This window comes from Rhineura floridana, chromosome 1 (genome assembly GCF_030035675.1).
Source record: "Rhineura floridana isolate rRhiFlo1 chromosome 1, rRhiFlo1.hap2, whole genome shotgun sequence".
NCBI lineage: Eukaryota > Metazoa > Chordata > Lepidosauria > Squamata > Rhineuridae > Rhineura > Rhineura floridana.
In genome coordinates this window covers 287,262,862-287,274,956 of record NC_084480.1, presented here as the reverse complement: position 1 = coordinate 287,274,956, position 12,095 = coordinate 287,262,862, and the positions used below count along the sequence as shown (strand labels likewise).

At 42.2% G+C, this 12,095-nt stretch overlaps 1 protein-coding gene across 3 annotated transcripts in view; it reads left to right on the top strand.

The window, feature by feature from the left end:
* RGS22 (regulator of G protein signaling 22) overlaps nt 1–12,095 on the top strand; it is a 157,198-nt gene that overhangs the window by 49,659 nt on the left and 95,444 nt on the right. For all 3 annotated transcript variants that reach the window (XM_061604071.1, XM_061604060.1, XM_061604080.1), the window contains 4 exons: nt 2,010–2,173; nt 7,999–8,107; nt 9,606–9,731; nt 10,815–10,916. In XM_061604071.1, the coding sequence (XP_061460055.1) occupies nt 2,010–2,173; nt 7,999–8,107; nt 9,606–9,731; nt 10,815–10,916 (501 nt within the window). The remainder of the gene's footprint in view (nt 1–2,009; nt 2,174–7,998; nt 8,108–9,605; nt 9,732–10,814; nt 10,917–12,095) is intronic.

Sequence of the window (12,095 nt, the reverse complement as noted above, 5' to 3'; positions counted from 1 at the left end):
GCTAACTGTTATTAGAATTTATTGTCTATAGCATGGGCAGTCAACATGTTTCCCTCTAGATGTTTTGGACTTCAGCTGCCATCATCTCTGGCTATTGGTCATGCTAGTTGGGGCTGATGGGAGTTGCAGTCCAAAACATCTGGTAGGCACCACATTGGCACCCTTGATACATAGAAAAGTCGGGGGGGGCACTTGCTATTTTCGGTTGGATTTCAAATCACATACTGGCCAATTCACATTATGCAATTAAAGTTGATTTGAAGCTCTTGCACGGCAAATCTGCCCCCCCCCCCATCTGACTTTTTGCAATAAGGAAAGTGACAGAAAAAAACACTGGAAACTGGGGAATAACCTTTTCTTGATGCAACATTGTCTAGCCTCCCTGCAAACAAATCAGAATGAATGCTCAATAAATAGCCAGTCCTGTCTAACCTCCACACAAACTTTGTGGAAACAAATCAGGATGAATACTCAATAAACACTCAATAAACTCAATAAACAGGTTGTCTGGAAGCAACCTGGGCCACATCCCCACTATACATTTAAAGCAATATTATATCACTTTAACAGTCATGGCTCCCCCCAAAGCATCCTAGGAATTGCAGTTTGTTAAGGGTGCTGAGAGTTGTTAGGAGACCTCTATCCCCCTCCCAGAGCTCCCTGGGAAGAGGAAGTGATTGTTAAACTACTCTGGAAATTGTAGCTCTGTGAGCGGAATAGGGGTCTCCTAACAACTCCCAGCCCCCTTAGCAGACTACAGTTCTCAGGTTTCTGTGGGGAAGCTCTAAAGCTCTGTTAAAAATAGAAATGGACTGCCTTCAAGTCGATCCCAACTTATGGCGACCCTATGAATAGGGTTTTCATGGTAAGTGGTATTCAGAGCGGGTTTACCATTGCCTTCCTCTGAGGCTGAGAGGCAGTGACTGGCCCAAGGTCACCCAGTGAGCTTCATGGCTGTGTGGGGATTTGAACCCTGGTCTCCCAGGTCGTAGTCCAACACCTTAACCACTACACCACACTGGCTCTCCTATAATATTGCTTTAACCATGTGGTGTGGATGCATCCCTGGAAGTATATTTACTCAGTCAATATGAGGGAAGGTTAACAGCACAATTGTATGCATGTCTATACAGAAGTAATTCCCACAGAGTTTAATAGACTTACTCATAGGTAGGTATGTGTTGGTCTGCAGCCTGAAGGAGTATATTCCTCAAAAGTAGGGGGTCCCATTGCCAATCCCTGGAGCCTGCTTGCACTGCTCCTCTCCTTGCTGCTTGTTTTACTGTCCTCTCTCACCGAGAAGTGACAGGAGCAACAGCCAGCCTAGGACTTATCTTCTCCCTCTGTGTGGCCAGGTAGACTGGGGCAGGTGAATGGGCAGCAGCAACAGCAGAGAGTAGGAGATGGGCCCACTCAGGGAAGGGGGCTCACTGAGGCCTTCTTCCTCAAGGGCCTGCAGCAGGGGAAAGACTGCTGCTCAGATAGTGATAGAGCATCTGCCTTGCAGGCCAAAGATCCCAGGTTCAATCCCTGGTGTCTCCAAGTAGCACTGGGAGAGACCCCTATCTGAAACAGTGAAAAGCTGCTGTTAGTCATAGTAGACAAACCTGAACTAGATGGGCCCAATAGTCTGACTTGGTGTTACCTCCAAAACCTGGAGCTGGCACGAAATAAGCATGTTATTTTTTTTAATCAAGTGGGAATAAATTTCATTCAAAGGTCACATCAGTGGTATGCATATTTAAATGTGTCTGGGACTTCTTTTTTCAACTGCTGTTCCTACTACAGAATTGCCAAACTAATATTTTAAAACTGGCTTGAATTGAGGGAAAAAGCAGTTCTTGGTTTTGGAATGATGCTGAAGTTACATTTAATACAAACTATTTTGGATTGTTACAAAGGGAAAAATATTTACTAAAGCTAGAACATATTCATTGAAAAAAGATATGCAGCAGATGGAAAGGATTAAGCAAAAGTTAATTCTCCCCACCCCTAATTATTTTCACTAGACAAGAGAAATGGGATCTTCACCACCTCTGACAAAAGGAACTATGTTAGATATATGTTCTCAGAAGCCTTGCAGACTACTATCAGCAGTCCTGCCACGGAGTCAAAGTGCTGTTCAGGAAGGTCCTGATCATTTCTTCGGTCCAACAGATATTAACATGAAGCGGTAAATACTAAAATCTCCATATAGAAATTATTGTGCAGCTTGTTAAGGGAAACAGGCCACTTTGCTCTGTTTTCCTCTTATGGATACCTTTTAAAAGTATGGTAATAGAAAGGTGGTATAGGGAGTGAATAGAAAGACATTATCTCGGAATGTATGGAAATACCCAGTGAAACTGATAGTGTGTCAAATTTGGTTCCCCCCCAATTTTGAATTCTTTTCTCCACATTTCTGCAGCAATTTGCATTTTAAAAAAATCTCATGAAAATTCATTGGCATTTTAGTGCAAATTTCTCCTAACAAAAACATTTTAGTATGCAGTTTGACCAAGATACACATTTTCGAAAGCAAATTTCCCTAAAATAATGCATTTTTGTATGTTTATTTCACCATTGAAATCATTTTTGTACATACTGTTTGGTTGGAGAACTGCATCACAAAATTCAGTGGTGAATTTTGAAGGATGGCTGTGTTTAGATTCACATATTGGTTTGAGATGTGTGAATTAAGTAGTTTCTCATTAAAATGCAAACAAAACAAATTTCTCCTCTGACCCTAGCAATAGGTACAACTCTGTACTGAAACTCCTCAGTCATGCCAATACAAGCACAGAACTGGATACTGCTTGCAGAATTCAGTATCACAAGAATCTGTTTCATTTTAATAAAAATCATGTTTCTGATTCTGAGAGTATGTGAGCAGTGACTGATAAACTCTCAGAAGTCTCATGGCCGTTCCTTTTGTTGGTTCATGCAGACACCTTTAACTGTGGTGAAAAGATCAGGAACCAGTTTCTGGAGCACCCACTCTCTTTTCCAACCTCCTCTTATCTCAGGTGCAAATTCCCCTCTCCAGGGCTGGCTCCAGATTTGAGGGTGCCTTTTGGCAAAGTATCCTCTGTTGAGCCCCTCCTTATATTTATTGGTGCTGAGCCATGGGCTTACCTGGAGGCAGTAGTGGGCATTTTAAATTTCCCACTATATCTTGGAGGGCCTGAAGTAGCTTCTCTGCAGAGCACTATGGGAAATTTAAAGTGTTGGCTCATAGACCCAGATACCTGGTGCAGCAGGCCCTGTCAGGATGCTTAGGCCCCAGAAGCTGCCCAAGGATGCTGGTTACTGACACTGGGCCTACCCTTCTCCCACCTTAACCACAGTTAAAGGGAGCATTGGCACCAACCTGTCTTGTCAAAGGTTTTTCCCTTCCCTGAGGCAAGTAGGTTCAAGATCTGAATGATGAGGAAAGAAAACTTAGTGCTTTTATTGAAGCAAAGCTGTTGATTTTGACAAGCAGGCTCTAATTCCTTACAGCAGATAATAATGTGCACAGTTTTGATCTTACGTTCTCCATTTCTCCCTGCTGGAAGCCCCCTCTCCCCAGTCAGCCGCAGGCAGAGAGATCACATATCTGGCCCTGGTTGGAGTCACACAGCACCACTCTCCCTTCAGGCTGGTGTTGAGGCTTATCTGCTCAGATCAAGGGCCTTTTATTTATACCCAAAAGACCTTCTGGGAGGGGGCATAGGTGGCACCTATACCTATGAGATTTTTATCTTACCCGGGGCAAGTGTCTTTAGATCTCACACTTCTGATGTTTGTTTATCTTACAATGTACTTGAAGTTGTGCTTGCCAGAGCTGAGAAAGCAGCTGTGAAGGCTGTCCCCCTCCCTGAGGAGATCATTGTTTTGACTGATTAAACAGCCTTTCCCAGCCTCTGCTGTCAGCATCAGCCAAGACAAACAAGCTTCTTCCTACCAAGGTTTAGAAAGCCTACCATTTGAACTGTCCTGAACAGAACTTTTCAGACTCCAGTACTAGGCAGGCAGTTTACAAAAGCAATAAGCACCCCATAAATCAGGGGTATGAGCCAAGAATTATGGAGCAAGGAGAATGGGGCATGCTATACTAAGCTCCTCGGATGTACATCTAGATATCTTGTGGATTTTTTTGCCTCTACACAACCTTAACCATGATGATGAACACTAAGTTTTCTGTTTAACCAGGATCTGAAACAGTGATTTAACCAGTGGCGGCTGGTCCATTAGGGCAAGTAGGGGACTGCCCCACCAACCTCAGTCTGCCCTCATCCAGCCCCCACCTGTCTGTCTTCTTACTTACAACCAATCCAGTGGGTAGTGTGGCACTACCTGTCAACTTCTTTTTTCCTAGTCTCTGTGTTGTGCTTGTAGAATTCAGTGGAGAGGAGAATGGAGAATTAGTTGGCTCTGCCTGCCATTTGCTTGGACTCCGCCTATTGTTGTTGTTGTTGTTTCCATTTATAGACCGCTTACTATCTAAAAGATCTCAAAGCGGTTTACAATAGAATACACAAGGTACAATAAAAACATATCAAATTAATTTACAAAGCAAAATACATAAACAATATCCATATCCATAAACATATACATAAACACAGTATAAAAGTCAGAATTCACCAAGGGAAGCCCATAAGCTGCCCTCCCTGCTCTATGAAAGTGTCTACTGTTTGGGCTTCCTGCATTCCACCCCACCAATTTGGATGGGCACCAGTCACCATTGGGCTTAATGGGGACCCTGGTTGGCAGGCACTCACAAGGAATAAGATTGGTGGTGTTTCTTTTAATTGTGATTAAGATGCAGGACGAGTTCATTTGGTTTGGGAATGGGAGAGGATGAGTGCAGACAGTTCATGACCAGAGGCTGCCTTCTCATCTCAAAAGTATGGTGAAAAGGGAGTCAGGACCATGGTTATATCTGTTCCAACCTTAGCAAAGAATAGTAGCTTCAGTTTATTAACTGGAAGTTACCTTATATGAAGTGTTGTCCCCATCCTTCATGCTTCTCAAAAAATGCTATTCGTCAAGTTTTATCAGTATATAAAATTTTCTAAACACAATCAATCAATTAGGAGACATCTGGTTGTTGTTTTTTACATCTTAAAATGATTGAAAACTCTAATTCCAAGCACACTTTTAATTTTAATCATAGGATCATAGAGTTGGAAGGGGCCTTGTAGGCCATCGAGTCCAACCCCCTGCTCACAGCAGGAAATCCACAGCTAGAGCATCTCCTGCAGATAGCTGTCCAGACTCTGCTTGAAGACATCCAGCGAAGGGGATCCCACCACCTCCCTAGGCAGTCAATTCCATTGCCGAACTGCCCTTACTGTCAAGAAGTTCCTTCTAATGTCCAATCTGAATCTATGCTCCTGCAACTTAAAACCATTAGACCTAGTCCTACCCTCTGGGGCAGCAGAGAACAAATCTGTACCCTCCTCTATGTGACAGCCCTTCAGGTACTTAAAGAGTGCAATCATGTCACCCCTCAGCCTTCTCTTCACCAGACTGAACATGCCAAGTTCCTTCAACCTTTCCTCATAAGACTTGTTTTCTATACCGGCTATCATCCTTGTCGCCCTCTTCTGAACCTGCTCTAACTTGTCTATATCTTTCTTAAAATGAGGCGCCCAGAACTGAACGCAGTATTCCAGATGAGGCCTGACCAATGCAGAATATAGTGGGACTATTACTTCCCTCGACGTGGAAACTATAGCTCTGTTTATGCATCCCAAAACCGTGTTTGCCTTTTTTGCCACAGCATCACACTGCTGGGTCATGTTCAACTTGCGATCCACTACAATTCCAAGGTCCTTCTCACACGCACTACTGCTAAGCCGGGTATTTCCCATCCTGTACCGGTGCATTTTGTTTTTGTGGCCTAAATGCAGAATCCTGCATTTGTCTTTATTGAATGTCATTTTATTAATTTCAGCCCAATTTTCTAGTCTATCCAGGTCCCTTTGGATTTTATTCCTGTCTTCCATTGTGTTAGCTATCCCTCCCACTTTCGTATCATCCGCAAACTTCATAAGGCTTCCCTCCACCCCATCATCTAAGTCATTGATAAAAATGTTGAAGAGTATCAGCCCCAGGACAGAACCCTGTGGCACTCCACTTGAAACCTCCTTCCAGTCTGAAGCAGAGCCACCGACAACCACTCTTTGAGTACGGTTTTCCAACCAGTTGTGAATCCACCTGACAGTATTTCCATGTAGTCCGCATTTGACTAGTTTGCTAATCAAAAGGTCGTGGGGGACTTTGTCAAACGCTTTGCTGAAATCTAGATAGATGACATCTACAGCATTTCCACCATCTACTAAGCTAGTGACCCGATCAAAAAAAGAGATGAGATTAGTTTGACAGGATTTTTTCTTGACAAACCCATGCTGGCTCCTTCTAATCACAGCATTGTCATCTAGATAGTTGCCAATGGCCTCTTTTATTATCTGTTCTAATATCTTTCCCGGTATTGAAGTCAGACTGACTGGCCTGTAATTCCCCGGATCTTCTTTTTTACCCTTTTTAAAGAGCGGGACGACGTTTGCCTGTCTCCAATCCTCCGGCACCTCTCCCGTTCTCCATGATTTTTCAAAGATGATGGCAAGAGGTTCCGAGAGTACATCCGCAAGTTCATTCAATACTCTGGGATGCAGTTCATCAGGCCCTGGAGATTTGAACTCATTTAGGTTAACTAGGTATTTCCTGACTATCTCCTTATCAATCTCGAACTGCAGTCCCGACCCCTTACTGAGATTGCTACCGATGCAAGGTTGCACACTGTTCCCTTTTTGGGAGAAAACAGAGGCAAAATAGGTGTTGAGCAGTTCTGCTTTTTCCTCATTATCTGTCAACATTTTGCTATCCTCATTGAGCAGCAGTCCCACCGTTTGCTTGGTCTTTCTCTTGCTTCGAACATATCTGAAAACCCCCTTTTTGTTGTTCCTCGCTTCCTTCGCCAGCCTCAGCTCATTCTGGGTTTTAGCTTTCCTTACGCTATTCCTGCAAGCCCGAGCCGCTCGTCGGTAACAACATAAACTGCAAGAATGAGTGCATCACTGGCCACATCTAAGTGATCACTGTGTGTTTTGTGCATATTATGTCATTTGCATTTAAATAAAACCTGGAAGTGATCTCGGGCCCTTTGACTCATTACACATTCCTAAAGCAGTTCTTGTTGTCCATAGACTAGTTCATGTAAATGGGATGTTCCCTTTGGTTATATAAATTTCTCAGATTTTGATCTCACGAAAGGGCAATTCATATGTCCAGTTTTGGGACTGATTTCCTGTTTGAACTGCACCCGTGGGACCAGATCTCATTGTTGCACATCACCACAGATGGTGTGGTGTTATGAAATATGCAAGAACCTTTTCTTTTTTTATTCATAATATGTTATTACTGTTTAGTTTCATTTATTATTCTTTTGCTGACAGCTTTTTCATTTAATCTTTTGTCATGTAGCACCTGTTACAGACTCTTACGCAGAGATGATGGGTATGTCTTTTAATGCTGAGAGGCACTGAGCAAGGATAGAGTTGTGATGGCTCCCATTCTGTTCCTCCACCAGTCCCATTGCCTGCCCCCCTCTCCACTACTTCCACCTGCTGTTGCCAGCAGGACTGTTATTCCCCCCACCAGGTGGTGGAAAAGGGTAGGGCAGGTACAAAGAACCTTTGGGCTTCCAGATGTTACTCATTGCAACTCCCATCATCCCCGGCCATTGGCCATGTTTGCTGCAGTTGATGGGAATTGTAGTTCAGCAACATCTGGAGAGGCAAAGGTTCCCCACAACTGGGGTAAGGTGAGGGCTGGAAGAGGAATACAACTGGCGATAAGCTGGCTACATCCTCTCATTACCTTGGAGCATTTAAAGGCAAGAATACTAACTCCAGGAGTAGAACTGATAACCCTAACCATGAACCCACTTATTATGTGTCCTTTGTAACATATGACATAGTCTCCAATGATCCTCAAGCATTGTTTGAACCTATTTCTTTTTCATGGGTCTAGGCCAGCAACAGTGTGCAGCAATGTGATTCATATGGCAACATTTCCTGACAAAACTGAATATATGAAGTCACAGCTAGATAGAAAATACACCTATGCAGAAGTGATCCCAGTGAGTACCATTTGGAGTTCCTGGATTTGTTGAAAATGGTTTGGTGACCAGGTGACTATGGTACTGGAGGTACTGGTCCCAGGCTATGGTCTGAAGGCACATGAGGCCAGCACCCTGCTGAAGCTAAGCAGGGTCAGGTCTGGTCAGTGCCTGGATGGGAGACTGCCTGGAAACCATATGTAAGCCGCCTTGGGTTTCTATCATGAAAAGAAAGGCGGGGTATAAATGTAATAAATAAATAATAAATACTGCCCTCCATACCTGTGTGGAGGTAGGCTTGCTTCTTATTTGGACTTACCCAGGGTAGCTATTTCTGAGCCCACGCTGCTGATAAAATCAAAGGCCAGATCCAGCCAACTTTATTCTCCAGACAGTGGTCTGGGGACTGGAAGTGTATTGTGCTGCATAAAATTGACCCAACCTCCACCATGATCAGACAAGCTGCATAATAAATTGGTCACACTGTAAGGCTTCACAGTAATGGACCACATGTGCTCAAGCACAGTATGACCACACAAAAAGCCCTTTTGCATATTATTTGTCTTACACCCAAAATAAAAAGAGGGAGAGGGATGTGGCATCAAACTGTGAAATGCCTTTTCCCCACAATTTCAAAACTTTCGTTTTGTTTTCCATAGGAGTTAAACTGTGAGGACTTTTTAGTGTGCTATGATTAAAATTTGGCAGATCTGCCAGCAATCAGAAGAAATTCCCACAGGGGTCAGAATTATCCTACTGGCCATTTCTATTGCAGGCCAAAACCTTGATCTTAAGGCACTAATGCCAAGCTCGTTTAAAGGGCAAACTACGGAAAACAAAGCCCCAACAGTTTTTTTAAATAAAATAATGAAAAGCATCCTCAGAATGTTGCACTTTTGACTTGAGAAGCTGCTGGGAAGATTGAGGGACATTTAGTCCTTTCCAACCAGTCATTTTCTGCTCCTCGCAACTGCTTTTCACCCCACAGGGTCCCAGATGTACATTTAATTACCCTTGTAAATACACATTGACAGGAATGGGAGTAAAAGCAGTTGATGTGATACTCGTTCCTTTTAACAAGACATCACCTAAGATTTCCCAAACTAAGATCTTCTGGATGCCATTAAGAGCCCCTTCAGGCCTATTACAAAGCAGTAACAAAAAAACAGATATAAAAGTTTAAGTCTACAACATCCATTGCATTACTCATATTTATTTATGAAGCGTTACCAGTTTTATATGGTGCTTCACAAGCATAAGCACACAAAGAAAAAAACTACTTTTCCTAAAATTTGATAGTAGGAAGAGAACTGAAGGAGGGGAGAGAGGCAAGTATGACAGTGTATGAGATTAGAGATAAAATACCACATCCAAAAAACTTGAGATAAGAAAACAGATGAGCCCATTCACCTGCCACTTTTTCCTTGATAAGAAGCAACAGCAGCTTCATGTAAAGCCATTTAAATCTGAGACAAAATGAAACTGCATCTCTTGATGAAATGTGCTTTCTGTCATCCAGGGTAAAACGTCTCCGGACATTTATGAACTGGGAAGTTCCAAAATGGAAAGAATGCTGCAATCCCTTAACACAGAGAACAGAGCAGGCTACATCTTTACTGAATTCTGTGAGAAGTCGGAAAATAAGGTATGAGGATTTTCTTACCAAATTGTACTTGTCCTAGTGTTGCAGTGCAGGTCTCCATCCAAGTAATGTGCACAAAAATCCTTATACCGAACTGAACTTAAGACTGGAAGAATAAGAAATTTAAAGAAAGCAAAGCTGACAGATTCACCCATCCCTACTTGGTATTGTTTTAGAAAGTGCAAACTAGGTAATTTTGTCTTTAAAGGCAAACTGAATTGAAATTCTCCTCCTTCCCGGTTCCAAGGAAGTTTGTTTTCATATTCAGCTAACATTTACTCAGAGCAGACCCACTGAAATTAATGGCCCTAAGTTAGTCATGGCAATTAATTTCAGTGGGTAAAAGTTGGTTGAATACAGCCCTAAGAACTCATCCGTCTAACTAGCAGATTTACTAAAATAAATGCCTTCATAATTCCACATCTAATACAGACTTCATGGTCAAAGGGTACATTTGTCTTGGCTCCAACTGGCCAAAATGTTCAAACATGAGTGCCAAAACATCAGGCACCGATGACTGTTCTAACATTGCAGAATAAAACCCCATGATTCTATTTCAAAATGAGAAGAACCTCTGAGGTTAATGGGATTCATGAAGTGCTTTTTACCTCTGGAAATACTTGGCTTTGTTCAACAGCACCAAGTTGTCATGAGGGGAGGTTGAAAGGCGCATCATAAAAAATGTGATGATTGTCAGGATAAAAACTTTTCAAGATCTCAGCAACTGCAAAAAAAGTTTTTTTTAAAAAAATTGCTGTTCCATCATAGCATAAATTTTAAATGTGCATGATGAACCCCTGGTTTAATTCGATTGAAATGTGTTTAATCTTTGAATGTTTACCACCACATTAACCATTTTAATAGTCAATTATATGCAAAGGATGCAATAAAATATAGAGCATGTATTACAGTGGCAGTGCCTTTAAGTGTGCTGTCCTTCTGCCAGTACAGAACACATGACTCAAACTATTCTAAATTGTGATTTATGGTGACTCCCAAGAAGCTGAGCAATTAACTAACCCTAGAAATGTATACTTTTTTGGAAAACTTGGTAGTAATAATTTCTCTTTTCCCCTCCATCTGTAGCTGTGGAAGAACAGCACGTACTTCTGGTTTGACCTGCAGGATTATCATCAACTTTTCTATCAAGAAACCCTTCATCCTTTGAAACTATGCCAGCAAGCTCAAGTAAGTCATAAATAAGGCATCGTCCAAGTCTGTCTGTCTCTAAGGAAGATTGTGCTGGAGTCGCTATCAACAAAATACATTTTAAATGGTTTCCATGGAGTAAGACAAATGATCAGAATGTTAACTGGGCATGGTATTCACTCAGATATGTCTGGGTTGCAGGCATTTTGTGTATTTATTCACAGTTGCGCAGCTGCTCTATTGCCTGTGCTGATTGTTATTTGGTAATAGCATTCTCTTATTTGTTTGTATCAGCTAAAGGGTGGTTGAATGGCTGTTGGGCCCAGTAAATTATATTTTCCATTCTGCAACATCGGGTTCAACAGTTAATTTAAGCCCTGATAGTATGTACTTTGTACCAACTGAAATGGAGCCTCAGTATGTGTAACTGCATTTGCTAGCATCCAGCATCTTTTGAATGAGATGGATGTTGATCACATGCATGATGACTGTTCAAAGGGGAGGAAGGGTCATGATTTAAATCAGCCTCCCCAATCTTCGTCCCCATTGTTGTTGAATTCCATGATCCTGACCCCAGCCAGTATGCAGACCAGTGATCAAGGATGTGATCAAGGCATTGAAGGTTGGGGAAGGCTGATTAGGTAAAGTAGTCAGTGATGAAATTTGGAAATACTTATGGGAGTTGTCGTTGTTATGTGCCTTCAAGTCAATCACAACTTATGGCAACCCTATGAATCAGAGACCTCCAGTACCATCTGTCGTGAACCACCCTGTTCAGATCTTGTAAGTTCAGGTCTGTGGCTTCCTTTATGGAATCAATCCAACTCTTGTTTGGCCTTCCTCTTTTTCTACTCCCTTCTGTTTTTCCCAGCATTGTTGTCTTTTCTAGTGAATCATGTCTTCTCATGATGTGTCCAAAGTATGATAACCTCAGTTTCAACATTTTAGCTTCTAGTGATAGTTCTGGTTTAATTTGTTCTGACACACAATTATTTGTTTTTTTCACGTTCCATCGTATCCGCAAAGCTCTCCTCCAACACCACATTTCAAATGAGTTGATTCTTCTCTTATCCGCTTTTTTCACTGTCCAACTTTCACATTCATACATAGAGATCGGGAATACCATGGTCTGAATGATCCTGACTTTAGTGTTCAGTGATACATCTTTGCATTTCGGGACCTTTTCTAGTTCTCTCATAGCTACCGTCCCCAGTCCTA